The sequence below is a fragment of the Thalassophryne amazonica genome, chromosome 12 (genome assembly GCF_902500255.1).
Source record: "Thalassophryne amazonica chromosome 12, fThaAma1.1, whole genome shotgun sequence".
NCBI lineage: Eukaryota > Metazoa > Chordata > Actinopteri > Batrachoidiformes > Batrachoididae > Thalassophryne > Thalassophryne amazonica.
In genome coordinates this window covers 42873647-42899639 of record NC_047114.1, presented here as the reverse complement: position 1 = coordinate 42899639, position 25993 = coordinate 42873647, and the positions used below count along the sequence as shown (strand labels likewise).

At 41.8% G+C, this 25993-nt stretch overlaps 1 protein-coding gene across 1 annotated transcript in view; it reads right to left on the bottom strand.

Moving 5' to 3' along the window:
• The window catches only part of LOC117521226 (solute carrier family 22 member 13-like), a 51437-nt gene extending 48663 nt beyond the window's left edge, over positions 1-2774 (bottom strand). The window contains exons 1-2 of the mRNA XM_034182564.1: positions 2400-2774; positions 2200-2303 (exon numbers count right to left, since the gene is read on the bottom strand). Of these exons, the coding sequence (XP_034038455.1) occupies positions 2200-2303; positions 2400-2774 (479 nt within the window). The remainder of the gene's footprint in view (positions 1-2199; positions 2304-2399) is intronic.
• Positions 2775-25993: the final 23219 nt, after the last annotated feature.

Here is a 25993-nt window from a genome sequence, read left to right as displayed (position 1 = left end):
TAGAATTGGCAAATAGGCGCCCCCTGCAGGCAGCTGAAGGTGCCCTGCTTGCTGTCAGAGTTCACAGAAGCAGTGAGAAGGTGAAAAAAATGGGGTGGGGCGTGCGATGGCCAGCTCACCTCTTTGTAATGGAAGGGAAAAGGCGGGGGTGCTTCCTGGGCTAAAGTCAGTTACACCTCAACTTTCTTCCAAATAACGCACATCTCATTCATAATATTATAAATACAGGTCTACAATTCCTGTACGTTTTTCTGAATTGTGTGAAATGTCCTGCCGCACATGGAGAGGATTCAGCTGCATCCTGAGCTGGGCGCAGTCAAAACCTGTCGGTGTGTGACAGGAACCTGGGGGCAGGCACTCTCCTGCCGTGCGGTCCGTGGATCAGCCAGCAAAAATAAGGCAGGCAGCCTTTGATAGCAGACAGACAAAGGTGTAAGAACGGGTTTGAATGTCACAAACTGTGAACAAACTGCCCACTTGTGGGGGAAAAAAAAAGTTTGCAGAAAGGACAGCCTGCCTATTTGTAAAGGCGGCTTAGAACGTATGCTGTGTTCACATTACTAGCTGAAGTGCCTGAATCTGACCCTTTTTGTGTGCCTGCAAGAGTGTGTTTTTACAAAAAATTTTCCAGCAGCTGGCAACTCTTTGTTGTCATGTACACTGACAAAAATAATAATAAATAACAATAATAATGTTTAAAAAGAGGCTCATCATCATATTTAACTGGTTTATTTGAGGAAGAAAATTAATCACATTTGATGGGAATGCTAGTAACATTTCAGTTCAGAATTTCTTTTGACCCACAGATGAAGAGCAAAAATTAGGGAGAAAAAAGGCAAAAACTACATTATCAAATTTCAGTCAAACCTCAACTTTAGCAGATTAGTTAAAGGGTCCGTGCCACACCATGACGTTTTTACATATTAGAATAAAAAAAGCTTTTTCCACATGCTGTCTTTGTTTTATTTCACCATAAAATTACACTGAACAAGGATTTAGACGTTTCGTTTCCCATCTGAGAATTTGTATTTACCGCCTCCGAGTTGACCTACTTTATCGTTGCGACGGATGTGACGTCATGCGAGTAAATGTGTCGAAGCGATGCTCTGTTTACCAATACGGCAGACACAGACAGCGAAGGCATAGTGAGCGATTATATCGAAGATTTAAGTGACATATCGATTGTTTTTGAAGAAGACGAGGAAGTTTCTGATGAACGAAGCGACGGTGAAAATAATGAGGGGCTCCAACCGTATATGTTCGAGCCATACGCGACAGAAGACGAGGATGAAGCGCAGCTGTCAGGGGATGACAACAAAGAAAGCGCCGTCGAGGAGGATATAAGCCGCTCACAAAACAGAATGGTTTGTTCACCCACCACCTTTTCTTATAAATGATCATTTATTCCTGGGTAATAGACAGTTCCACCTGCATTTTGATCAATTTGGACCTGGACTGTGGTGTGTTTGTGTATGAAAAAATTATTTCAGCAGCACAGCCAATCGCAACACTTTTCCTACCACACTTTTCTGTTGCAGTCAACTTTCCATGAATACACGTTAGCACAGCACACTGAACAGCCAGCAATTTCACTGATGATCTTCTGTGGCTCACCCTCCTAGTGGACAATTTCAATGTTTGTCTTCTGGACAACTACAAAATCAGCAATCCTCACAATGATTGTGGTGGTGTTTAACCTTGACTGAGTGATTTATTGTATTTATACTGCATTGTGAGTTATTCAAACTTAATTCATAATTGGTGAATTAATCACAGCTTGGTAGCTTCACCATCCATTCAGTCTTAAAACATCCATTCATACTTAAAATGATCATTTCTCACTCATCTCTCTTCCACTCAGATTACCCCAATATCACCTCTTCCATCCCACTGCTGTCAGATGGTCCCTGTCTTGATGTCAGGGGGTACGCCATTTTCCCCTGCCACTCCTGATGGCAGGATCAAAGATCTGCACCTCCCTGCAGCCTTTTAGCATCTGGGGATGTTTGCCAGCAACCGCTGTCTACTCTTAGACCTGTATTTCAGTGTGTTCCTTATTATGATAGCTGTTCAAGATCAAAATTTCTTGTTTTTGTTGTGACCTCCTGAGTCTTACTGGTAGGACTGTTGTAGTACAATTGTGTCTTTCATCACATCGTACTTGAAAAACACAGCTCTTGTTACAAGAAATAGACTTACGATTCAGCAAAAGGTCCAAAAATAATACAACCAAGAACAAGACCAGCCATGGATACACTTTGTGCCACTTCCACAAAGTGAGACTTGTCACAAACAAGATCAAACTGTAAATAAACAAAACTAAATGATTAATCAAGAAATGCATTTTAAGATAATTTATTATATGAATAATAATGTTTAAGAGTTTCTCTATTACTTACATCAGTTACTATGGTGGTCTTGTACATTGTATTGTTGTATTTCCATCCATTCTGACAGCCTGTGGTTTCTTTGAGTCCAAACTCTCTGATGGCATCAATGTCCCAGTCGACAGGGACAAACATCTGACACCTGCTGTAGGTCCCGTCCAGCTCCAAGGGCACGGTCAGGTTCAGCTGCTCTTCTGCTGTCAGGTTAGGATCAGCACAGAGGATCCAGTCTGTGTTACAGTGTCGCTCTGGATCTGACTGGATAAACAGAGAACTAACTATGAGAACAATATAGAAAAAATTTGAAGAGGAAAGTACAACCAGATTGAGTATTTGGAATCTTCCAAATTCTCCAATGTTTTGGAGGATCTCTCCAAAATCAGCCATGTTGAGGACAGGTCTCACGTGTACATTGGCTCAAAGAGACTGCTGAACACTTAGTTAATTTTTAACTACACAGTCTTTTTTTTTCTTCTTCTTTTTTATGGAAGTCCGAAGTCAGTGCACACACTGAAAAAAGTGAAACACAGTGCACTTCATTCAAAGTACTTAATTACATTGGTCTAATGGAAAATTGTGGTTTCCAGTTTAAATCTGCTGGAATCACTTTACAAAATGATAAATATACATTGTGAGAAACTAAAAAAATTAGCTGTAACAAATTACATCAATTTTTTTTAAGTTGATCCAAAGTATAATTTTTTTCAGTGCAGCATCACTGGACTACATGTCACAATTTGGACTTTAGCAGCAGTGGAACACCAAAATGTAAGTCCTTTTTCTGTTGTTTATAAATTAATAAAATATCAAATGACAGCAACCTATTTTAGCTGTTATATAAAACAAATAATGAATGTTTGAGTTCAATGGAACAAATATTTAATTTGGTGAAAGCTGGAGCATACCATTCAACTCAGCTTCGCCTCGTTGAATGGTATGCTCCAGCTTTCACCTTATGAAATATTCATACCATTGAACTCAAACATTCATTATTTGTATAATGACCCATGTTTTTCCTACAAGTTACGTTACGATTTTGGGAAGTATCTTCTTTACATCTGTGAAATTTCCACAGACAAAATGTAACTCAGTCAAAGCAACAAATCAAATGGAGTCAACAAATCCCATGTTTGTTTTTAAGGAATATTCTGCTTGACATCACTAAAAATTTCATTGTTGCATTCATTTTATAAGTACATTTTCTTACCCTTTGGACCTCACACAGTAAAAAAGGCTGACTGGAAATAAAAGTACACCTTTGGACTTTTGACCCACCAACCAGCTAAACCCACCTGGAGAGACACTATGACATGCATACGATAAATACACCGTCATTTTTCCAGCATAATATGTATCACCAATATCTCAGATTCATTAAGTTTATGTCATATTGGTTTTGGGGTGGCTTTTAAGTATATCTGTTTGACCTTGACACCAGTGATTTGACCTTGACCTACATCATTTGAGAATCAAAAATGTTTTGACCTTGACCTACATCATTTGAGAAACAATCAGACTCCTCGAAAGTCCTCATTCCTACAAAACACTTCAAAAACATTTGCTCAGAAGTATCCACATATGTTAGGGCCTGTTAGGTTCATTTATCATAGTGAGACCTCCAATTTCAATTTCAATTTATTTTCATTTATATAGCACCAAATCACAACAGAGATGTCTCAAGGCGCTTCACACAAGTAAGGTCTAACCTTACTAACCCCCAGAGCAGCAGTGGTAAGGAAAAACTCCCTCTGAGGAAGAAACCTCAAGCAGACCAGTAATTATTTGCTATTATTTATTAAAGTAATTATTTATTACTTTAGCCTAAGCCACTCCCATGTTGACAGTCCTTAACCTGGCTTGAATCAGTGTCTGTGTGAGCTGGCTGCAGGGTGGTGAAAGTGGGTGGTGTCTGTTCGTGGTGTGTTCATGGTTGTTATGTAAAAATCTTATAGTGTGTGTTTATGTATGTAGTGTAGTTTCACGCAATAAAAACAGTGTTCCATCATGCTGATTCTTTTTCCAAATAGACATGAATACTTTGGTTTATCAATTAGACAGCTGTAAAAGGATCTGATAGTTTTACCAAATACAAGGACTTTTTGTGCATCAGCCATTTTGAAAGGCAGTTAGGTTAAGATCAGATAGTTACAAGGACACTTTGGATGTGCGTCAGCCATTTTGTGTTATGCATCATGGAACACTCTTACCACTCCCCCTGTTGATGTGACCTTAGTCACGTCACTAAAGAAGAAAAGAAAAAAATAAAAGTGAGGTGAAAGAAAAAACCAACAACAACAAAACAAAAAAATAAAATAAAAAGAGAAAAGAAGAAAAAGAGGAAAAAAATTACAATTAAAATATGAAAATAACAAAAACTCTCGAAGATACATGTGCCCGTAGCTAGTACAATTTTAATAGTTCAATGTCAGTTTATTTTCCATTTAATGTAGCACCAAATAACAACTAAAAAAGGTAAAGTCTAACCTTACCTACCCCCAGAGTAAGCCAGGAGGTGGTAATAGTGGCAAGGAAAACTCCCTCTTATGCTTTGAATGAATGAATGACAAACCTCAAGTTTTGATGATTTGAATGAATGACTAATTTGAGGAAGAAACCTCGAGCAGACCAGACTCAAGGGGTGACCCTCTGCTTGGACAATGCTACAGCTAAGGATGTGTGGCTATATGGTGGAAATATACATTAAATAGCATCAGAAACATAGGATAGAACATAATTAAACATTTCTGAGGAGTCCATGAGCACAGTGTAACCATGTGATAGCTGTAGCAACAAAGTGAGATCAGTTAATGTAAACCCTAATTGTAGACCCTATTCTATCTATAACAGGTGGAAGGGAGGCGATGTCTCTGCATCGTACGGTCCAATGGCACCAGGGTCCAATTCTTTGGGCAAATCCATTTCAGCATCACCTGGAGACTCAAAGCAGGGCTTTAACTTGTTTAGGAATAGCAGTGCCAATAAGTCTGAGGCACAGGGCATCATGTCTGTATTTGTATAAAAATAAGATGGATATTCTTTAAGGTTAGAAAAATTAAAGGGTGAAATAATGTATTATCTAGCAATATTGATGGGTACACTGATGATGCTGGAATTTTTAGTAATAAATATAAAAGTCTGTATAACAGTGTCCCATATGAGCATTTTGAAAAGAATGATATATATGTACAGGAAAATTTCAAATAGAATTATAAGGGTATTGAAGTTGAGTATATGATCACCCTATATGAAGTTTCCAAAATAGTTCATCAACTGAAACATGGTAAATCTCATGGAGAGGAAAGTACGCAGTCTGATCATATAATGTATGGTCCACACAGATTCATTATTGAGTCCAGTTACGAAATAGTAAAAATAAGAGCATGATCACCAATTCAAATAATTAGCATGCCATTACCTTGAGCAGAATTATTGAAAAAATTGTTTATCATTATTCTAGTTAAAGCAAAACAAGCATAAATGAGCTGTGACCTGCAGTTTGGTTTGAAACCAGGTGTCTCCACTATTCAAGGTACTTTTGTCATGAATGATGTCACAAGCTATTACAACTACAAGAAAAGTAATGTTTTTTGTGACCATGCTTGATGCAACTGAAACTTTTGATAAAGTACGAGGTCTGTCCGTAAAGTATAGGTCCTTTTTATTTTTTTCAAAAACTATATGGATTTCATTCATATGTTTTTACGTCAGACATGCTTGAACGCTCGTGCGCATGCGTGAGTTTTTCCATGCCTGTCAGTGACGTCATTCACCTGTGAGCACTGCTTGTGGGAGGAGTCGTCCAGCCCCTCGTCGGAATTCCTTTGTCTGAGAAGTTGCTGAGAGACTGGCGCTTTGTTTGATCAAAATTTTTTCTAAACCTGTGAGACACATCGAAGTGGACATGGTTCGAAAAATTCAGCTGGTCTTCAGTGAAAATTTTAACAGCTGATGAAAGATTTTGAGGTGATTCTGTCGCTTTAAGGACTTTTCACGGTGCGAGACGTCGCGCAGCGCTCTCAGGCGGCGTCATCAGCCTGTTTCAAGCTTAAAACCTCCACATTTCAGGCTCTGTTGATCCAGGACGTCGTGAGAGAACAGAGAAGTTTCAGAAGAAGTCGGTTTCAGCATTTTATCCGGATATTCCACTGTTAAAGGAGATTTTTTTAATGAAAGACGTGCGGGTGGATTGCAGCGTCGGCTCGCAGCCGCCGCGACGCTCCGCCAGAGGAAAAACACCTCTGTTGGAAGCCTTGAGGAGAAAGTTGGAACATCTCCAGCTGATAAACAATTTCTCATATACTCACTCCACTGAAAGCCATCAAAAGCCAACTGGATTTTAACAAATGGTTATCAACACGGAGGTGTTTTTCCTGTGCCGCCGCGCCGCGTCGGCTGCGTCCCGACGCGCGGACCCGTCCACACGTCTTTCATTAAAAAAATCTCCTTTAACAGTGTAATATCCGGATAAAATGCTGAAACCGACTTCTTCTGAAACGTCTCTGTTCTCTCACGACGTCCTGGATCAATAGAGCCTGAAATGTGGAGGTTTTAAGCTTGAAACAGGCTGATGACGCTGCCTGAGAGCGCTGCACGACGTCTCGCACCGTGAAAAGTCCTTAAAGCGACAGAATCACCTCAAAATCTCTCATCAGCTGTTAAAATTTTCACTGAAAACCAGCTTAATTTTTCGAACCATGTCCACTTCGATGTGTCTCACAGGTTTAGAAAAAAATTTTGATCAAAGCGCCAGTCTCTCAGCAACTTCTCAGACAAAGGAATTCCGACGAGGGGCTGGACGACTCCTCCCACAAGGAGTGCTCACAGGCGAATGACGTCACCGACAGGCGTGGAAAAACTCACGCATGCGCACGAGGGTTCAAGCATGTCTGACGTAAAAACATATGAATGAAATCCATATAGTTTTTGAAAAAAATAAAAAGGACCTATACTTTACGGACAGCCCTCGTAGACTACAGCAAACTATGTCATATTATTAGCCAGAAATATTTGAGTCATTTCATGAGAATGGTTAGAATTGGACTTCAACATTTTCATTTTTTTTTTTTTACCAAATTATATTATTTGTATCTATGCAGCATTAAGGACATATTTAACTATCACAAAAATATTTTCCTGTCTCAGGCATTAGATTTATTATTATTTTTGGTCATTATTTCAAAATGTGGTCTCTGTTATTCTTCAACCCCATTATGTACACTATGGAAACTGTCTGAATATGGTCATTAAATGTTAATCAAATGTCCCCCACCCTGATTCAATAATTTTAAATATAAAAATATAAAATCTCCCTTTTTTATGCTAAAGCTTGAAATGTAGTTATGTATGAAAGCACTCTTTGGGTTTTTCATCAAAAATGTAGTGTAGTTGAAGTATTGTAATCAAAATCAATGATCTTATGATAGCTCTCAACATTTTAGACAGTAGTCAACAAACATTACTCTTAAATACAGTGTGTAGGATTTTCCATTACCATTATATTTCATTATGCAACCATAGGAAGGACAACAGATATAAATTGCAAGGTGAATTGAGTTTTATTAACCTAAAGTAAAAACAGGTTCAACAGCATATCTGTACCCATTGCCCTAATCTCGAAGATCTCAGCTGTGGAGGCTGCTCTGGTTGATCTCCCTTATCTGGCCTGCTGTTCTCTTTCACTCAGGTCTTTGATTGCTTTCTTTTCCCTTACCTCTACATTCTTTTTCCACATCTCACGTTCACTCTGCAGGTGATTAGGTAACAATTAATTAAAACTAAAACATGACCAACAAAAGAGTACAAATAGATGTTCTGGTTGATATCAAAATTTATTGACTTTTATATTTTTATTTAATATTTTCAAAGTATACTTTCACTGAAGTCATAAGAGACATGACAAAATGGGTGCTGTAAACTGAAAAAAATGATTTTATTTCACATAAAAAATAAAAATTTGGTTCATGTTTTTACAATGTTTAAAAGGATATATTTCAAAGTTTATATCAAGCTGTTTAAATATAAATTTTGGTGACCCAATAGATGAAATACACCTCAAGAGATGAGAGGGACACAAATTGTGCCATTTTTGTGGAATGACTTATTTTTCCTATTGTACTTAGGTTATTATTATTTTTTATGTCCACCAATCAGATAGTTAAAGTAAAATGGTCTCACTATGTTCTTTCTCCCATTCCGTTCTCTGTACACATTGACAACCTGTTAATTAAGTTTAACGAAAGTGGTATCGGATATTATCTTAGGAAAAATTATGTCGGTTGTTTGATTTATGTCGATGATTTAACCCTGCTAGCTCCTACCAAAATGGGGTCTTCAAAATCTCATTTAAATATCTGAAAATTATCCCTTAAAATTTGATCTTACATTTAAAGGCAAAAAGTATGTTTATGGTGTTTAAAGGCTAGTGTTGTGTGGGCCGCTGAAGAGGAGGTACTGCTGGCCCACCACCACAAGATGGCGCCCTGCTTGAAGTGCGGGCTTCAAGCACGAGAGGGCGTCGGAGCGACCGGGAGTGACAGCTGTCACTCATCATCCGTACCAGCTGTCACTCATCCACCACTCAACACCATCACCATAAAGGCCGGACTGCAACTCCACCTCCCCGCTGAGAAATCAGCTACCAAGCAAGGTAATTTTCTCTGCTGTGATTATTCGTTGTCTGAAAACAGTGGTCAGTGTGCAGCCGTGTTCCTGCGGGGTCTATCGGAGGCTGGATTGACAGACAGTGAGAGGACGACATTTTTCGCCTCTCACTCCATCCAGGAAGGAGACCAACAGGAGCTGCATGGGTGACATTGTATCTGGAGGTTTAAATTGTTACTTTTTGGCTTAATCCATTGTCCGTTCATTAACGCCCCCTGTTGTGGGTCCGTGTCACTACACCTTCCCAACAGCTAGTTTGAATCTTTGATTTCTGAAATAATAAAGTTCCTTAACTGGAGTCCCTCATTTTAAACACGTCCTGGACATGTTGTGGTAGAAGTTTATTTTTTACTTTAAACATAATTTGTATTCCGATATTGTCAATCAAATCCCAAATTTTCAAAATATGCAAAGGGACAACCAATGGATTTGTTGGCTCATGTAAATAAAATGTAAATTAAAAACAATACAATGATTTGCAAATCCTCTTCAACCTATAATCCCCGCGTACAGACAGAGACTGAAGCTCTAAACCTGTAGTGAGGACAATAAAACAATGGACCGTTGAGGCTGTGGAGGAGCTCCACGCGTGCTTTGAAACCACAGACTGGGACTCAATGAGGTCTGCTTGTGAGAGTTTGGATGAGTATACGGACACTGTGACCTCGTATATCCACTTCTGCGAGGACAGCATTATACCATCATGCACCAGGGTGAGTTATAACAATGTCAAACCCTGGTTTACTCCCAAACTGAAACGGCTGTGGTTAGATAAGAAGGAGGCTTTTAAAAGTGGGGACAAAGATTGCTACAAAGAGGCCAAGTACAGGTTTAGCAAGGAAGTGAGCATTGCTAGATCACACTACTCTGAGAACATCCAGCAGCAGATCTCAGAGAATGATGCAGCCTCGGTGTGGAAAAGTTTTAGGCAGATTACCAATTACAAGCCTAAAGGGCCTGTCACAGTGGCGTATTCGTAGAGATGCTCATTGCAGCGTTGTGTTTCATTTAAATACGCCCGAAATACGCGCATACTCAGCCTTTAACAGTGTTTGTTCATACTTGCAGCTGTGTGTGTTCGTGTTTTAATGTGTGCACACAGTCGCGTGTGCCATGCTGCACCAGTTTCAGTGCTATTTTCTGCCTCTGTGGAAGTGCGCTCTGTTCTCTATACTCTATACGTGTAGTGTGGCTCAAAAACAGTCATTTAACATTATTATTATTATTTTTTTTTTTTTTAATGCAGCGAGTGCGCGTTTATTTTAGAGTCACAGCTCTTTTCAGCTTTGATCAGACTGATTGATCAGGGCATTTGATGAGAGCACCAACATGCAGCGAGTGCGCGTTTATTTTAAAGAGTCACAGCTCTGATTAGACACACACAGAGAGAGAGAGAGGGAGGGAGAGCACATGCGCGCGAGAGAGCGTTTTTATTTTATTTTAAGGAGTCTGATAGAGGAGAGAGAGCGGTTTTATTTTAAGGAGACTCAGACTCCTCAAAATAAAACCGCTCTCTCTCTCGCTCTCTCTCTGTCACAGAGAGAGAGAGAGCACGTGAGAGAGCACTTTTATGAAACGATGCGACACAGTGAAACAGTCCTCAATTAGTCCAGTATGTTAAAGTGAAGCAATGATCTTGCAGTATATATAGCTCCAGAAGAACAACAGGGAGATGTGAAGTGGCACACAGTACCGTGTTGAAGCGTGGGCGGGCTCACAATAGCGGACAGGAGCACGGCGCTGCATGTACTCGCGTGAAGGCTCCATGCTGTGCTGTACGCCGAAGAAATGATGACACAGATCAGCAGTGACGTTGAAAGCATTCAACGTGTAGATGAACCGCAAACTTGCCCATTGTGGAGTCACCACTGCCCACCTGTCCTTTGTCAGGGCCCCCTCAGAATGGTAATGATGTAGCTGTCACACCAACCATTGATGAAAAATGAGCCCCACCTCTTTCTGTGAGAGATTTCAATCCACCAGAGGTTCAAAAAGTTGTAGTTGAGCACATCATGAGGATGGAAGACACCGGTTTCTCCTCGTCATTCCCTGTCCGACTTCGTTCTTTCTCAGGGAAAATTCCTAGGCCAAATAGCGAGGCAGATTATGATACTTGGCGCTCACACATTGAACTCCTTTTGAATGATCCCAGCATGTCTCCTCTCCAAGTGTCTCGAAGGATCCTGGAGAGTTTGCTTTCACCCGCAGCGGATGTGGTTAAAGGGTTGCACTCCAACTCATTACCTACTGCCTATCTGCAACTTCTAGATTCAGCTTTCAGTGCAGTCAAAGATGGAGAAGAGCTGTTTGCTCAAGTCATAAATACTCTCCAGGATCTGGGCGAGAAGCCGTCAGCTTACCTGCAGCGGTTGCAGCTCGTACTGAAGCAGGCTGTTGGGGGGGTGTTGCACCAGAGGAAGTGGGTAAACATCTTCTCAAGCAATTTTTTAGGGTGTGTTGGGATGTTACCCTGCTCTCTAGTTTACAACTTAAGCAGAAGAAAAACTCCCCACCTCCATTTCCAGAGCTTCTATTAATGCTACGCACTGAGGACAGACAGGAAACCAAAGCTAGGCGCATGAGAAAACATGTAGGGCCCGCAAAGCAGAAAGCTCAACTCCAGTCGCAGAGCAGCAGTATTCTCGAGCCGACAGAGAACCCAGAGACCAATGCCGGTGCAATTGATGATCTTAGGAAACAGGTCGCTAAACTCCAGAGTCAATTAACCACCTTAATGACTCAGAAGAAGTCCAAAGCTTATAGTGATGGGGATGCTACAGGTAATACACAGGAAAGAGCATCATACAGTACAAAGCCAGACATGTCAAAACAACTAAGAAAGAACTACGTACACAGACCCAGACCTTGGTACTGCTTTAATTGCGGAGAGGAGGGACACATCGCAACACTTTGCACTAATGACTCAAACCCAACTTTGGTGACTGAGAAGAGAAGACAGTTAGAGGAAAGGCAGCATGAGTGGGACCAACAGAACCGCCCTAGCTCACCTTTAAACTAGACTCAGTCTCTGTCGTGGAGCAGGCAGGGGCTGAAGAAAGATGACCACGCTCCTCAAAGGGACACAGGGTGTATGTGTGCACTACTTCAAACCGTAAGCTGCACTTTTAAGCTTCCTTCTGGATTGGTTGGCACCCAAAGTACAGCCGAAGTGACCATCAATGGCGAGTTGCAAGTTAACTTTCTCCTTGATACGGGTTCACAGGTTACCACCGCCCCCCATTCATTTTATAAAGAGCACCTGGCTGAACAAGAGATCAAACCTCTGCACGATCTCTTACAGGTAGAGGGCGCAAACGGGCAATCGGTGCCCTACTTAGGTTACATTGAAATGACCATTGATTTTGACAGGCTTTGTTTGGTGTACCAATAGGAGTGCCTACCCTTGCTTTGGTTGTACCTGATGTCCGGGCCGACTCACAGTCCCTTGTCCTGATAGGTACCAATACCATGGATGTCTTGTACGGCATTTATTCAGACAGTGAGCCAACCAACTACTAGCCAGCCCATTATGGCTATCAAGCGGTGATCAAAGTCCTTGAACTTCGACGCAGACAAGCTAATGATAGCCATGGCATGGTGAGACTACAGGGAAAGGGGCAGGAGGTCATTCCGGCTGGAGAGACCATTGTTATCGAAGGTGTTACTGTAGCTAACAACTTTCAGAACGAGAAGACTGTTGTGGTTGAGCATCTGTCTTCATCTTCTTTGCCTGGTGGGTTAATAGTGAAGTCTTGCTTGGTTGATCTTCCCAACCAGTGACCTTTTAAACTGCCTGTCATTGGGAGCAATGTGTCTGAACATGATGTTGTCCTGTCTGCGGGATGTAAACTTGAAGACATCTGCACTTACCAATGCGTCTTGTCCCAATAACATTGCATGAGTAAACTGGCTGATGCTGACTCACTTTCAAAGGTTAATTTGCCCTTTAACTTTGAAGAATCGCCACTCCCACCTGAATGGAAGGAGCGCATTGTCCAGCAGATCCATAGCATATCAGAAGTGTTTGCACAACATGATTTGGATTTTGGGCGAACAGACAAAGTGGCGCATCACATTAGTTTTCAGATGAGACCCCTTTTAAGCTGTGGCCCCGGCCAATACACCCAGCTGATGTTGAAGCTGTTCATAGGCACATCCAAGAGCTCCTGGATACTGGAGTTATTTGGGAATCTGAGTCCCCTTTTTCATCCCCGATTGTGGTGGTCAGGAAAAAGAACGGTACTGTCAGACTTTGTATTGACTATCGCAGGCTGAACCTGCAGACGATAAAGGATGCATATGTGCTTCCCAAGCTTGAAGACACCTTCTCTGCAGTTTCAGGCTCCCAGTGGTTTTCCGTTCTTGATTTAAAATCTGGTTATTACCAGATCGAAGTTGAGGAGGCAGACAAACCTAAGACAGCTTTTGTATGCCCCCTCGGGTTTTGGGAATTTAACTGGATGCCCCAGGGTGTGACAAATGCACCAAGTACCTTCCAAAGGTTAATGGAAAAATGCGTGAGCGACATGCACTTGAAGGAGGTCTTGGTTTTCCTGGACGATCTGATCATTTTCTCTGCGACCCTGGAGGAGCACGAGGCTCGCCTCTTGAAGGTTCTTGGTCGCCTTAAGGAATTTGCTCTAATGCTTTCACCTGAAAAGTGTTCTTTTTTCCAGACCTCTGTCAAGTACCTTGGACATGTCATTTCCAGGAATGGGGTTGAGACGGACCCAGAGAAAATCGCTTCTCTCAAGACTTGGCCAGTCCAACAGAACTTGAGAGAATTGAGGTCCTTCTTGGGGTTTGCTGGGTACTACCGCAGGTTTGTGAAGGGGTACTCTAACATCGTAAAGCTTCTGCACAGCCTCACTTCCAGCTACCCACCTCCACGCAGAAAGTCCAACTTCAAGCAGACAGCTGATTAGACTTACCACAACCCGAAAGAACCCTTTGGAGGTCGGTGGACCTCTGCTTGTCAGCAGGCATTTGAGCAGGTCATCGAAGCACTTACCACTGCTCCTGTATTGGGTTTCGCCGATCCTCAAAAGCCGTATGTGCTGCACACTGATGCCAGCACCAGCAGTCTGGGTGCTGTCCTTTATCAAGAACAGGAAGGTCAGCTCCGCGTCATCGCTTATGCGAGCAGAGGGCTATCGAGGAGTGAGAGCCAGTACCCAGCCCATAAGCTGGAATTCTTGGTGCTTAAATGGTCAGTTACCGAAAAATTTTGTGACTACCTATATGGAAATCATTTCACCATGGTCACTGACAGTAACCCATTGACGTATCTTTTGACTACTGCAAAACTCTATGCAAAGAGTTACAGATGGCTTGCCACATTGTCTACCTTTTCATTCAAGCTTGTGTACAGACCCGAGAAGAAAAACACAGACGCCGACGGACTGTCACGCAGACCTCATGGCAACTTGTCAGACGATTTCAAATCGCGGAAAGAAAGGGAGCGAATTTGTCAGTTCGCCCGCGACCATCTCTCTGGGCCGGGCAACATCGACACAATTGATCAAGATGCTGTTCAAGCTATTTGTGAAAGGCAGTTGGTTTTCAGTGACAATCAGGGTGTTCCTGGTGGTGCTACCTTGGTTGAGACTCTTACCACTTCCACAAGAGCTGTGCCTAATGGCTATGGGAAGGAAGATCACATTGGAGGGTTGCCAGCTATCCCTCACTTGACTGAGGCAGAGCTGGCAAGCAAGCAAAGGGCAGATCAGTGTTTGGGGCACGCCATCCTTCAGCTTGAGCGCAGGGAGAAGCCACCCCCCACACTACGGAGCGAGCTTCCGGAACTTCCACTCTTATTGAGAGAGCTACAGCGTCTTGAGCTCCGCAATAATGTGCTGTACCGGAGACGACAGTCAGCCCTCAGACATCTTATCAGCTGGTTTTGCCAACTGAGCTTCGTGACATGGTCTTGACGAGTTTGCATGGGACACATGGCGGCAGATCACACCTTAGATCTTGTAAGAACGAGGTTCTGTTGGCCCAAGATGGCTGTAGATGTTGAAAAAAAAGTGAAGATGTGTGGAAGATGTGTGCGCCGAAAGACACTACCTGACAAGGCGGCACCGTTAGTCAGTATCTGTTGGGGAAAGTGTAATGCACGGACCCACAACACGGGGCGTAAATGAACGGTCAATAGATAAGCCAATAAATACAATTTATTGCAGCAAATGTGCACAACAGGTCAAATACTGCTTTTAGTCAGTCAATCACAAGTACAAAAGGTGACATGTGGGCAGGCCCCAGGGTAGGAGACGCCTATCCAGAGAAGAGCTGGGACCCACAAGGTTCCACCACCAACGGAGACCTGCAGTATGTTGAAGCTGCCAAGTCCCGAGTCCCCAGGTGGCCTCTGCTTCCAGCTGTCAGATCCGGTACTGCTGGCAGGAACAGACACAGGTTAAAGGTGGGTGGGTGTACACCCAGCAAACAGTCAGCAAAGGTACAGTTCCTTCCTGAGGGAAAAACCTCCACCTCCAAACACAGGAACTCAGAGTACATGCAGTGCCTTATGTACACTTAAATCAAGTCTGGAGTGAGGAGTGGGTACGCCAACTCCTTCCAACTTCCACAAACTCGGCTACAAGCTGCAAGTGTATAAAAAGGTTACGACTGCAAAAAGCTCTGCTGCAAAAACGTGTGCTAACGGCACAAAACAGCTGAGAAAGTTTACCTGCGTGGTAAGCTGATAACTCGGCAGAGTTGTGGTGTCTCTTCCAGGCTTTTATGGGGTGATGATGATGATGATTGGCTCCTGGTGACTCCTGGGGACTGCGCCCTCTGGTGCCTGAAACCCGACAAACAGGCAGGGCACCCTCTGGCGTTGGCCAGCAGTACCTCCTCTTCGGGTGGCCCACACAACAGTATCAACACTATGAGGCCGCTTGAGTTACTTTGCATGGATTTTCTTTCCTTGGAACCTGACAACAGTGGAGCGAAGGACATTCTTGTCATCACAGATCACTTTACAAAGTTCGCAGTCGCCATTCCAACGCCCAACCAAAAGTCCCGAACTGTGGCGAAGTGTCTGTGGGACAATTTCATTGTGCATTATGGGTTCCCGGAAAAGCTCCACACTGACCAGGTACCCGATTTTGAGTCTCGCCTGAACAAAGAGCTCTGTCGAGCTGCCAGCATACATAAAGTGAGGACAACCCCATACCACCCTCGTGGTAACCCAGTCGAGCGATTCAATCGCACATTGTTGAACATGTTAGGTACCTTGGAGAACCAAGATAAGTCTCGTTGGCGTGAGTTTGTGAAACACTTAGTCCATGCGTACAACTGTACAAGGTACGAGGTGACAGGGTTCATGCCATACGAGCTCATGTTCGGCCGCCAGCCCTGCCTACCAGTCGATAGTAGAGAAGCTTGAATCTTCGACTGGACTGGGTTGCTTGACGCGAGGACGTTTCGCTTCAAATCGCAGAAGCTTCCTCAGCTAAAATTCTTGCTCTGGTGGTCTGACTCTTGTAGAGAAGAATAATCAAGAAGTGTTGTGTTGAAGAGTCCTGATCACCCCGAGCTTGTGTTCAAGGGGGTGGTTTGAGCCAAAGAGCAGGAAAACTGTAACGGGGAAGCACAAAATCTCTGATAAGTGGGAAGCAACTGTCCATGTTGTGGTAAGCAGAGCTGGAACACTTCCAGTATACACGGTCAAGCCCGAGAACAGAGAGGGTCCCTTGAGGACATTGCATAGGGACTTACTACTTCCGTGTGGGTACTTACCGACAGATGACATACATCCTGTTCTGGATTTCGCGAAACGTAGGCCGCCAACTCGTGCAAACCCCTCCATAGATGAAATGATTCCCTCGGATGAGGAGGAAGATGAAATTATTCTGACCTATTGGTTCAGGGACCCTTCGAGTGTGCAGGTCCGAACTTTTGGGAGCACAGTCCCAGTTGATCCAGGGGTGTCCCCAGAGCAAGACGTACACAGTACAATGTTCCCACATGATCATCTTGCCGAGAGTTCTCCAAGTGTTCAACATGTGGATTACGCACCTGAAGTTGACAAACAATCTGTTCGGCCTGACTGTATTACAGACATCCCTCCGGTACTCGATCAACATTGACATTGTTCCCTGTATAAAAGACAAATTGTTCACACACTCAATCAATCACACTCCAATCTGTCCACCATAGCCAAGACCAAAGAGCTGTCTAAGGACACCAGGGACAAAACTGTAGACCTACATAAGGCTGGGATGGACTACAGGACAACAGGCAAGCAGCTTGGTAGAAGACAACAGCTGTTATGATTATTTATTAGAAAGTGGAAGAAACACAAGATAACTGTCAGTCTCCCTTGGTCTGGGATTCCATGCAAGATCTCGCTTTGTGGGGTAAGGGTGATTCTGATAAAGCTCAGAACTACACAGACAGGACGACCTGGTCAATGACCTGAAGAAGCTGGGACCACAGTCACAAAGATTACATTATTAACACATGATGCTGTCATGGTTTAAAATCCTGCAGGGCAGCAAGGTCCCCCTGCTCAAGCCAGCACATGTCCAGGCCCATTTGAAGTTCACCAGTGACCATCTGGATGATCCAGAGGAGGCATGGGAGAAGGTCATGTGGTCAGATGAGACCAGAATAGAGCTTTTTGGAATCATCTCCACCTACCATATTTAGAGCATGAGAACAACCCCAAGAAAACCATCCCAACCGTGAAGCATGGGGGTGGAAACATCATTCTCTGGGGGTGCTCTTCTGCAAAAGGGACAGGATGACTGTACCGTATTGAAGGGAGGATGGATGGGGGTCATGTTTTGCGAGATGTTGGCAAACAACCTCCTTCCCTCAGTAAGAGCATTGAAGATGGGTCGTGGCTGGATCTTCCAGCATGACAATGACCCCAAACACACAGCCAGCGCAACTAAGGAGGGGCTCTGTAAGAAGCATTTCAAGGTCCTGGAGTGGCCTGGCCAGTCTCCAGACCTGAACTCAATAGAAAATCTTTGGAGGGAGCTGAAACTCAAAACCTGAAAGATCTAGAGAAGATCTGTATGGAGGAGTGGACCAAAATCCCTGCTGCAGTGTGTGCAAACCTGGTGAAAAACTTCAGGAAACATTTGACCTCTGTAATTCCAAACAAAGGCTACTGTGCCAAATATTAACATTGATTTTCACAGGTGTTCAAATACTAATTTGCAGTAGTAACATACAAATAAATTATTAAAAAAATCATACATTGTGATTTCTGGATTTTTTGTTTGTTTGTTTGTGTAGATTATGTCTCTCACAGTAGACATGCACCTAAGATGAAAATTTCAGACCCCTCCGTGATTTCTAAGTGGGAGAACTCTCAAAATCGCAGGTTGTTCAAATACTTATTTTCCTCACTGTATATACTCTGAAAGAAGAGGCTCGATGTACGAGTCCAGTAAAACCTGCATATAATGGATTCAGATGGACCAGCAAATTTTGTCTGTTATAATCTAAATCTGCTATATGCGTAAAACGAACAAAATCTGCAATATGTATAAAATGGACAAAATCCATTATATGTATGTGGTGGTTTACATCGTTACAGTCAAGAGGTACCAAACAATCAACGGGTAATCCCCAGCATCAAACAGGCTTACATACTTCCTTGATTAAACGCCTGACCTTGAACAGGGGCCTGCCTCATTTAATGGCTGGGTCAAAACTTTGAAAAAAAAATAAATACCTGCCTCAAATAAGCACCAGGCACAATTGTGCATTAAAAAGATTACATTTGGTTGAGTCACTCTTTTTTCTAAGTCTGCTGCAGAGTGGTACCTTAAAATCCTAAAGCCTGATTTATGCTTTGACAGCTCCTTAACTCTGTGGCCATGCAATGACATTGACATACGTATCACACTTTTAAGGGCATTTCACACTGCATGGACTCAGAGCGTTAAACATATCATGAATCGCTCTAAAAATTATTATTTTCACACTTTCTTTTTTCTTTTTTTTTCTTTTTTTTTTACGCGGCGCCACGCATAGCTTCATAGCTGTGACGTAGCTTCACGCTGTCCAATAGAAATGAGGCATCATGCCAAAACACAGAAGACTATAGTACAGAAATTAGTCACAGAACTCCTAATTTATACAGAGCAGTTTTCTGAAGAAAATCCTTGTAAATGTTTTTTTTTTTTTTTTTACTGTAGAAAAAAAAAATGTTTCTTATATTAGAACACATAAGTAAAATAGTAAAAAAAAAAAAAAAAAGACATCTTTGTTCATCTATATAGTAAATCCATCTTACCTGTTGTTTCACATTGAGATGATTTCTTGATTAACATTATAAGGAACCTTGGACATTTATTTTTAGACAAATAAAATAGCATGAAAATCAATGTGTACATGGTTCATTCATATCTGCATTTTAACCACGAAAAACGCCACCGTAAAATAAATACAAATATTTATTTAAACACAACAGAAGATGATGTAACAATGACTGCAGCGTGTTGGTTAACTAGGATTGCTCAATGTGACATAAACCTTATAATGAAATCATTTTTTAATTGAGTCATTTCAATTTTTAATTGCGTCCTCAGAGTATGTGATTGCTTTTAATGTTGTGATCAGGACAGAGTAATTTGTAAAACATGAATTTGACTTGTGATTGTGAATGTTTTAAAATTGTGCAAATGGGGGCGGGGCTTCTTCTACCTGTGCAAATATCTTTTTGACTGAAGTTTGACTATATGGACATGTTTGATGATTCATTCATTTAATGTTAAAAATAAAATGAAACAGCTTTTTAAAATAATAAAATACTTTCTGTTTAATCAGCCTTTGTTATATTTAGAAGCGTAGCAGTAGGTGTTAGTTTTCAGAGAGGACACGTGAGCCTGACTCTTAGGGCATTTAACCAAATGGTGTCCTCTGCAGCTTCAACCTGTGGTGGAGTTTTTGAAGACAGTTTTCTCACATTTTGAAGAGCAGATCTTCTTTCTCTGGACTTCAGGTTTTGGTATTCAGCTCCAACACTGGAAGCTTTTGAATTGCATCTGTATTTAAGTCATCTTAACAGCAAATGTTCCTGATGTGGACAAGTAAAAACATATATCTTAAAATATCAAGAAACACAAAACAGTAAAAAAAAAAAAAAAAAAAAAAAAGAATTAAAAAATATCTAAGTTATTTAAAGTAATTTTTTGTTATAGCCACAGAAGCAACAATTTTAAAAATTGGCTTTATTTGGTAAAAATACAAATAGACTGAACCTTTTACAAATTAAAACATTCACTCAGCTCAACTGTGATTCTGCAGCGAAAGGCTAAAAGGCTAAGGTTACGTTAGCTGAGCATTAAACCTTCAGTAGTGCAGTAACATCATGTTTTATTTTTAAATTATTCTCAGCTCAGACAAATTTGCAGAACTAAGCTCTGTTGCTCAAACTGGGTGTTAATATATATCCAAAAGTGAGGAATTTCGGATTGAGTCGGCCTACTCCATCATCCCTGCTGCGGTGTCTCTCTCTGCCCCAGAATGTGGCCTGAACCTCGACTGCTCTGTGTGGCTCTCTCCACTGTCGTGGTCCAATCGATCCCACCATCTGATTAGTCCTCCCTCAGCTCAGTGTCACTCCGAAAAGTCGCTGAAAAAGCTTTTTTTTTTTTTTTTTTTGTGGTTCTGGCAGATCCGAATCCAAGAAGGTGATTGTTCTGTTTTTTCTGGCTTTGGAAAAGCCAGAGTGTGATGTAGAAATCTCTGCCCTCCTTGCCATGTATGACATGTCCGACGCCTCTGACGCAAAGGGAGCCGTCATTTCACACTAATGAAGTTTGCGGTGTTAAAGGCCCTTTAACTTTCTCCATCATGTTGGTGGGCATCTTATTGCAATTTACCGCAGGAACAGCAGCTGTTTCTGGATCAGACTGTCCTTGAACGAGCTCCACTTCTTTATAAAATCATCAACCTCCAAATCATTGTTATGGTATGTGCAATTTCTCTCCATGAATTTCAGGTCATTTGAGTATCTTTGTAGTTTTTAGACTCCGTGTTATGAAGTTGATCATATATGCAGACTTTTCTGCCAAATGTATTTGATTTGTGATCAAAATGTAATCAGCCTGCGTGCTGCAAAAACTATTAAAATATGATGGGAGAGGCAAGAGTGAAGCTGTAAAAGTTACAAATCACAGCCCTTGCGGTCTCCATTGTTAAAGCAGGTGCACAACAGGTTACAGAGAGGGTTTGCAGCTATGCAGAGGGTTCTGATCTAAAGCGGTTGTCTTTGGCTTGCCACACCTAGGAATGTGTGTGTGAAACTTAACATCATATTATAGTGTATTTTGTTAATAATCGCTTGAATTACAGCCTGCCTCGTTTCGGCACTGGGTCTGAGCACGGTTTGAAAAAATAAAGGTCCGGGCTTTAAATCAAGGAAATATGGTAGTTCAGTGCTACCCCTATCCATTCTCTGTGTAATGTGGAGTTGTGGCATCCAACATGAAACTTACGCAAAATCAACAAGCAGAGCCACCTCAGATCTGCTGTGGAAACATCGAATGAAGCAAGGGAGAAGCTGAAGGGACTTACTTTTAAAGCCATTTGAAAGCCTTTATTCCCAGGAGTAATGTGGCATTCAATTGGTTCACTATGTGCTTGGCTGGCAGGTCTATTATTTGGAATTATTGCTGGGCTCTCCTCCTGTTAGGATTTTGTTTTAAATGGACCAAAAATGCAGACAGCACCACACAGCAGATGGCATAGCACATGAGTTTATTTGTCTCAAATAAAGTTGAGAATTCCAAATATAGGCAACAGTCCAAATGGCCTGTTGTCAAAAACAGAGGGCAAAATGTGAAGCACAATTTGGACATGAACTTGACACACAAGAATAATCCAGAAACATATGAAGAGTTCAGATGCAAAACCATACATTTTTAGTTGACGGCTGTCAAGGGGACCATCAGTGTGCAAAATATGAAAGAATTTGAACAAACTGTTTTCATGTTATTGATGAAAGTCTGTGCATTTCCACATAAGGTTTCCTTTAAATCTCCATTTTCAACTGCATTTTTCTCCATTTGGAAAAAAAAGGACTTACTGGGTTTTACATCTGAACTCTTCATATATAGAACAGTGGCTGTGTTCCTATAAGCAAAGTGCACAATGCATCCCCACATGCGTGGGTTAAACGGGGGCAAAAATACCAACTACCAAACTCACACCGCTCCCATTGAATTTCGTATACAGTAGCATTAGCGGACTGTAAATGTTAAGGCTTACAGGGATTGTTTCAAAGGCTTTAAGCCTTAAGCGGCGCATACAATAATGACAGGTGTGCATTGTGCTGTTTTCAAATGCTCAAACGGAATTTATATGCCTGAAAACACACGATTGCAAAGCTCCACCCAAAGACAGAAAGAAGAAGAAATGTCGTAAACCTCCATTCATTCTACACAATTTCCCCACAGAAAAGAAAGATCCAGACGGACGTAAAAGATCGACTAAAATTGTAAGTTTCTTGCACACATTTATTTTGTCAATATATGTGGCTGATGACGCCATTTTCGTTCATCGGCTTATGACTGTAATGTTGCGCCATGAATGACATGGCGCGTAATATTGTAAAATAGACATGTTCTATAAACAAACTGCATGCATGCACATATCATATTTCTGTCAACTTATCAAAACAAATGTGACACCAAAGAGGTTATATGTGAGACCCACTTTCATTGTAGTCATTACGAAGCCGGCGGAGTAGCGATTTCTCATCCCTGCTTAGCAAATATTCTGCAATATCCACCGTTTCAGTCTCTGGACTTCATCTAACCATCCGTCAGTTGCCTTCAAGGGGTCAGAAATTTGTTTGTCTCCAACTATCAACAAGGACTGGTCATTTTCGACAGCGGCTCTCTCTTCCTCCTTTGTCAGCACTAACTAGTTTCTGTAACAATGCAGCACACGCAAGCACAGCCAGCTCTTCTTTCCGCTTCTGTCCACTGCCATACGTAGTCCTGATTGTAACAGGCAATCCGCGGAGCTTACAAAAACGCTTTAAATCGTCAACTTTCCAGCGGTTGAAATGATCCAAATCACAGGACTCCTCGAGGGCTTTCCGCCATCATAGCTTGTGGATTGGTAGTTGAAAACTTTAGCCTACCCATAATGCACCGCACGGCCCGAGATGTGCACTTCGCTTATTCAGTGGCTCATCACTCATCATCAACAACTTATCTGGGATCAGGTCACAGGGGCAACAACTCCAGTAGGAGATCTCAACATTTGTTGCCCCGTCCCAACTTTTTTGACATGTGTTGCAGGCATCCATTTCAAAATGAGCAAATATTTGCACAAAAACATCTATCAGTTTGAACATTAAATATCTTGTCTTTGTGGAGTATTCAATTCAATATAGGTTGAAGAGGATTTGCAAATCATTGTATTTTGTTTTTATTTACATTTTACACAATGTCCCAACTTCATTGGAATTGGGGTTGTATAACCAATGACTACAGTGGAAAAAACAGAACATCAACAATCAGAACCAGACAGAAAGATAAAGAGAAGGAAGTGGATTAAGACTGGAGGGCAAAACATGACACCAGGCAGGACTAAGCCCAAAACTTGATATTTTGTGTTTGTCAGGACGGGCAAGAGCCCGTCAACCGGGGCGGCTGGACCCGCAATACAGACTCCCAGACTTGACTTAGGTGAAAGAGAAAACATGTTCTTTATTTCAGGCAAAGGTTCGGCACACATTTGGTCAGTCAGCGTGGCAGAGGTACCAACAGGATCAGGCTGAGGCGCAGTCAAAAACAAGCAGGGGTCAGAGGCACGAGCAAACACCGACATCTGGGATGAGGCAAAAGGCAAGGTCGAGGTAACAGAGCAAAGTTCAGTACACGGCAAGACAAAAACAGGACTGTGATGGGCGCTGGAAAGTGTACAAAGACAACAATCTGGCAGTGAGCTGTGAGCCTGTGGAGGCTTAAATAACAGGTGGTGTAAACGAAGTGCATGTGCAGACTGATTAGGTAACAAGGTGCATGTGTGGAGGGAAGATTCTAGAAAGGGGGTGTGGCTAGTGGACAAAGATTAAACACTGTGCAATATAGTGAAGGAAGGGAAACAGAGTGGAGTGATGTAATAGACAAAGACACATGAGCTGGTGGCAAGAGTGTGAGTGAAAGATACGAGGATTAAACACTGTGCAAGACAGTGAAGGAAGGGAAACAGAGTGGAGTGATGTAATAGACAAAGACACATGAGCTGGTGGCAAGAGTGTGAGTGAAAGATACGAGGCAGGTGCAGTGATGTGAACCAAAACAGATGGGCGTGAGGGCAAACTGAGAACAGAGATCAAACAGAAACAGAGGACTAAGAATCGAGCATGAACAGCAACTAAGAAAAGAATAAAATACCATAATGAACAAGACCAGAACTAAGCATGAACATGAGAACAAAAAGCGAACCAGTAGATAACAGAAGATAAATTACATAAGAACTGAATCGGAACATAAAGACTAAGCCAAAACTGAACTGGAGCTGACTATGATTGAAGAATACAAGCAGATGACAAAACAAACAGACTAATAATTAACAGAAAACAAAACATGATACTACTGCATAACTGATAACACAAATGAGATGGACAAAATAAACAAATGGTAAACAATGGAAACAAACTGGCTGAACAAAACCGGACAATGGCTAAAGTATAAAAGTAGCAAAGAAGCAAAGCAAAATAAAACACAATAAACCCAAGAAAAATGGCTAATAAAACAGCTGGGGCAGACGGTGAGTAAAAGAAGGAGGAAAAATGAGGATTGAAGCCCAGAGCCGGCCAAAATTGTGACAGTGTTTTTGTGTTTTGTACATTTGCCAGCATCTTACTTTGGAAGTGTTATTATGATCCCTGGCTGTGCCTGTCTTAGGCCTCCGCCCACTGCTTGTGAGCATTCCTGTGCATGGTTGGTTATTTGTGTTGTGACTTTTCCTTCTCCTGCACTTCCTATTTTATTTTGGTGGCCACGGTTTCATTGTGTTTTGGTTAACTTTCTTCCTGTGTCTGTTTCACAGCTGTTTCCAGTTAGTGTTTAACCTCACCTGTCTCCCATTTGTATGATTACTTCAGTGTGTATTTATCCCCCTGTGTTCCTCTTGTGTGTTGCCTGAATATTTGCTCTTTGCTCTCTCCTCACCCTCAGTTTTCTAGAGTGTTTCCTTTTGACCTTCTTCTTATTCCTCCTGATTTTTCCTAGTGTATTTTTGAGACTGCCACTTATTGGACACTGTTGATCATCACTGTGATTGCTTTTGTGTTTTAACCTCCAGCTCTGTTGTTTGGATAAGTGATGGCGAGATGAAGCATCATGAAGCATTGAAGATTTCCTGCAAATTGGTTCACAAAAGGATTAATTTCTCAAGGCTTTATGTGCTCACAATGCCACCTGATAACCAAAGTGTGTAGAACAGGCTGCTGTAATCTTATCCATTTAATTTGTGATTCATTGTATTTTGTGTCACTAATGGCTGTTGGGAATGACTTTAAATAATGGAAAAAACCTATGACCATATAATTTGCTCATATCAATACAGCATATGTATATCACAATTATACTGTTTCTCGTACTTGTATAATAAACTGTAGTTGTTTTGTGAGTCATATAATGATGGCAGGAGGAGTTATATGTGTGTGCAGTGACACTTCTGGAAAAAGGCATCGGTTTAAGCAGGCCGAGGACAGTGAATGTGCTTAAGTAACTCGCACAATGATGTATACTACAGGAGAGATTTTATTCATTTTTAAGAAGAAACAATAACTTTTTCAACTGTGTTTGGGTTTAGGCAATCCTATCCTCCTGTACTCCAAACTCAACTCACCCTAAATTTCCAAAAGGTCTTACTCTAAACTGATCAAAACTCTTATCTTTCACAACCACAAATTTTGGTTTGAATCTACGGGGTTTATGCACCTCACACCAAGA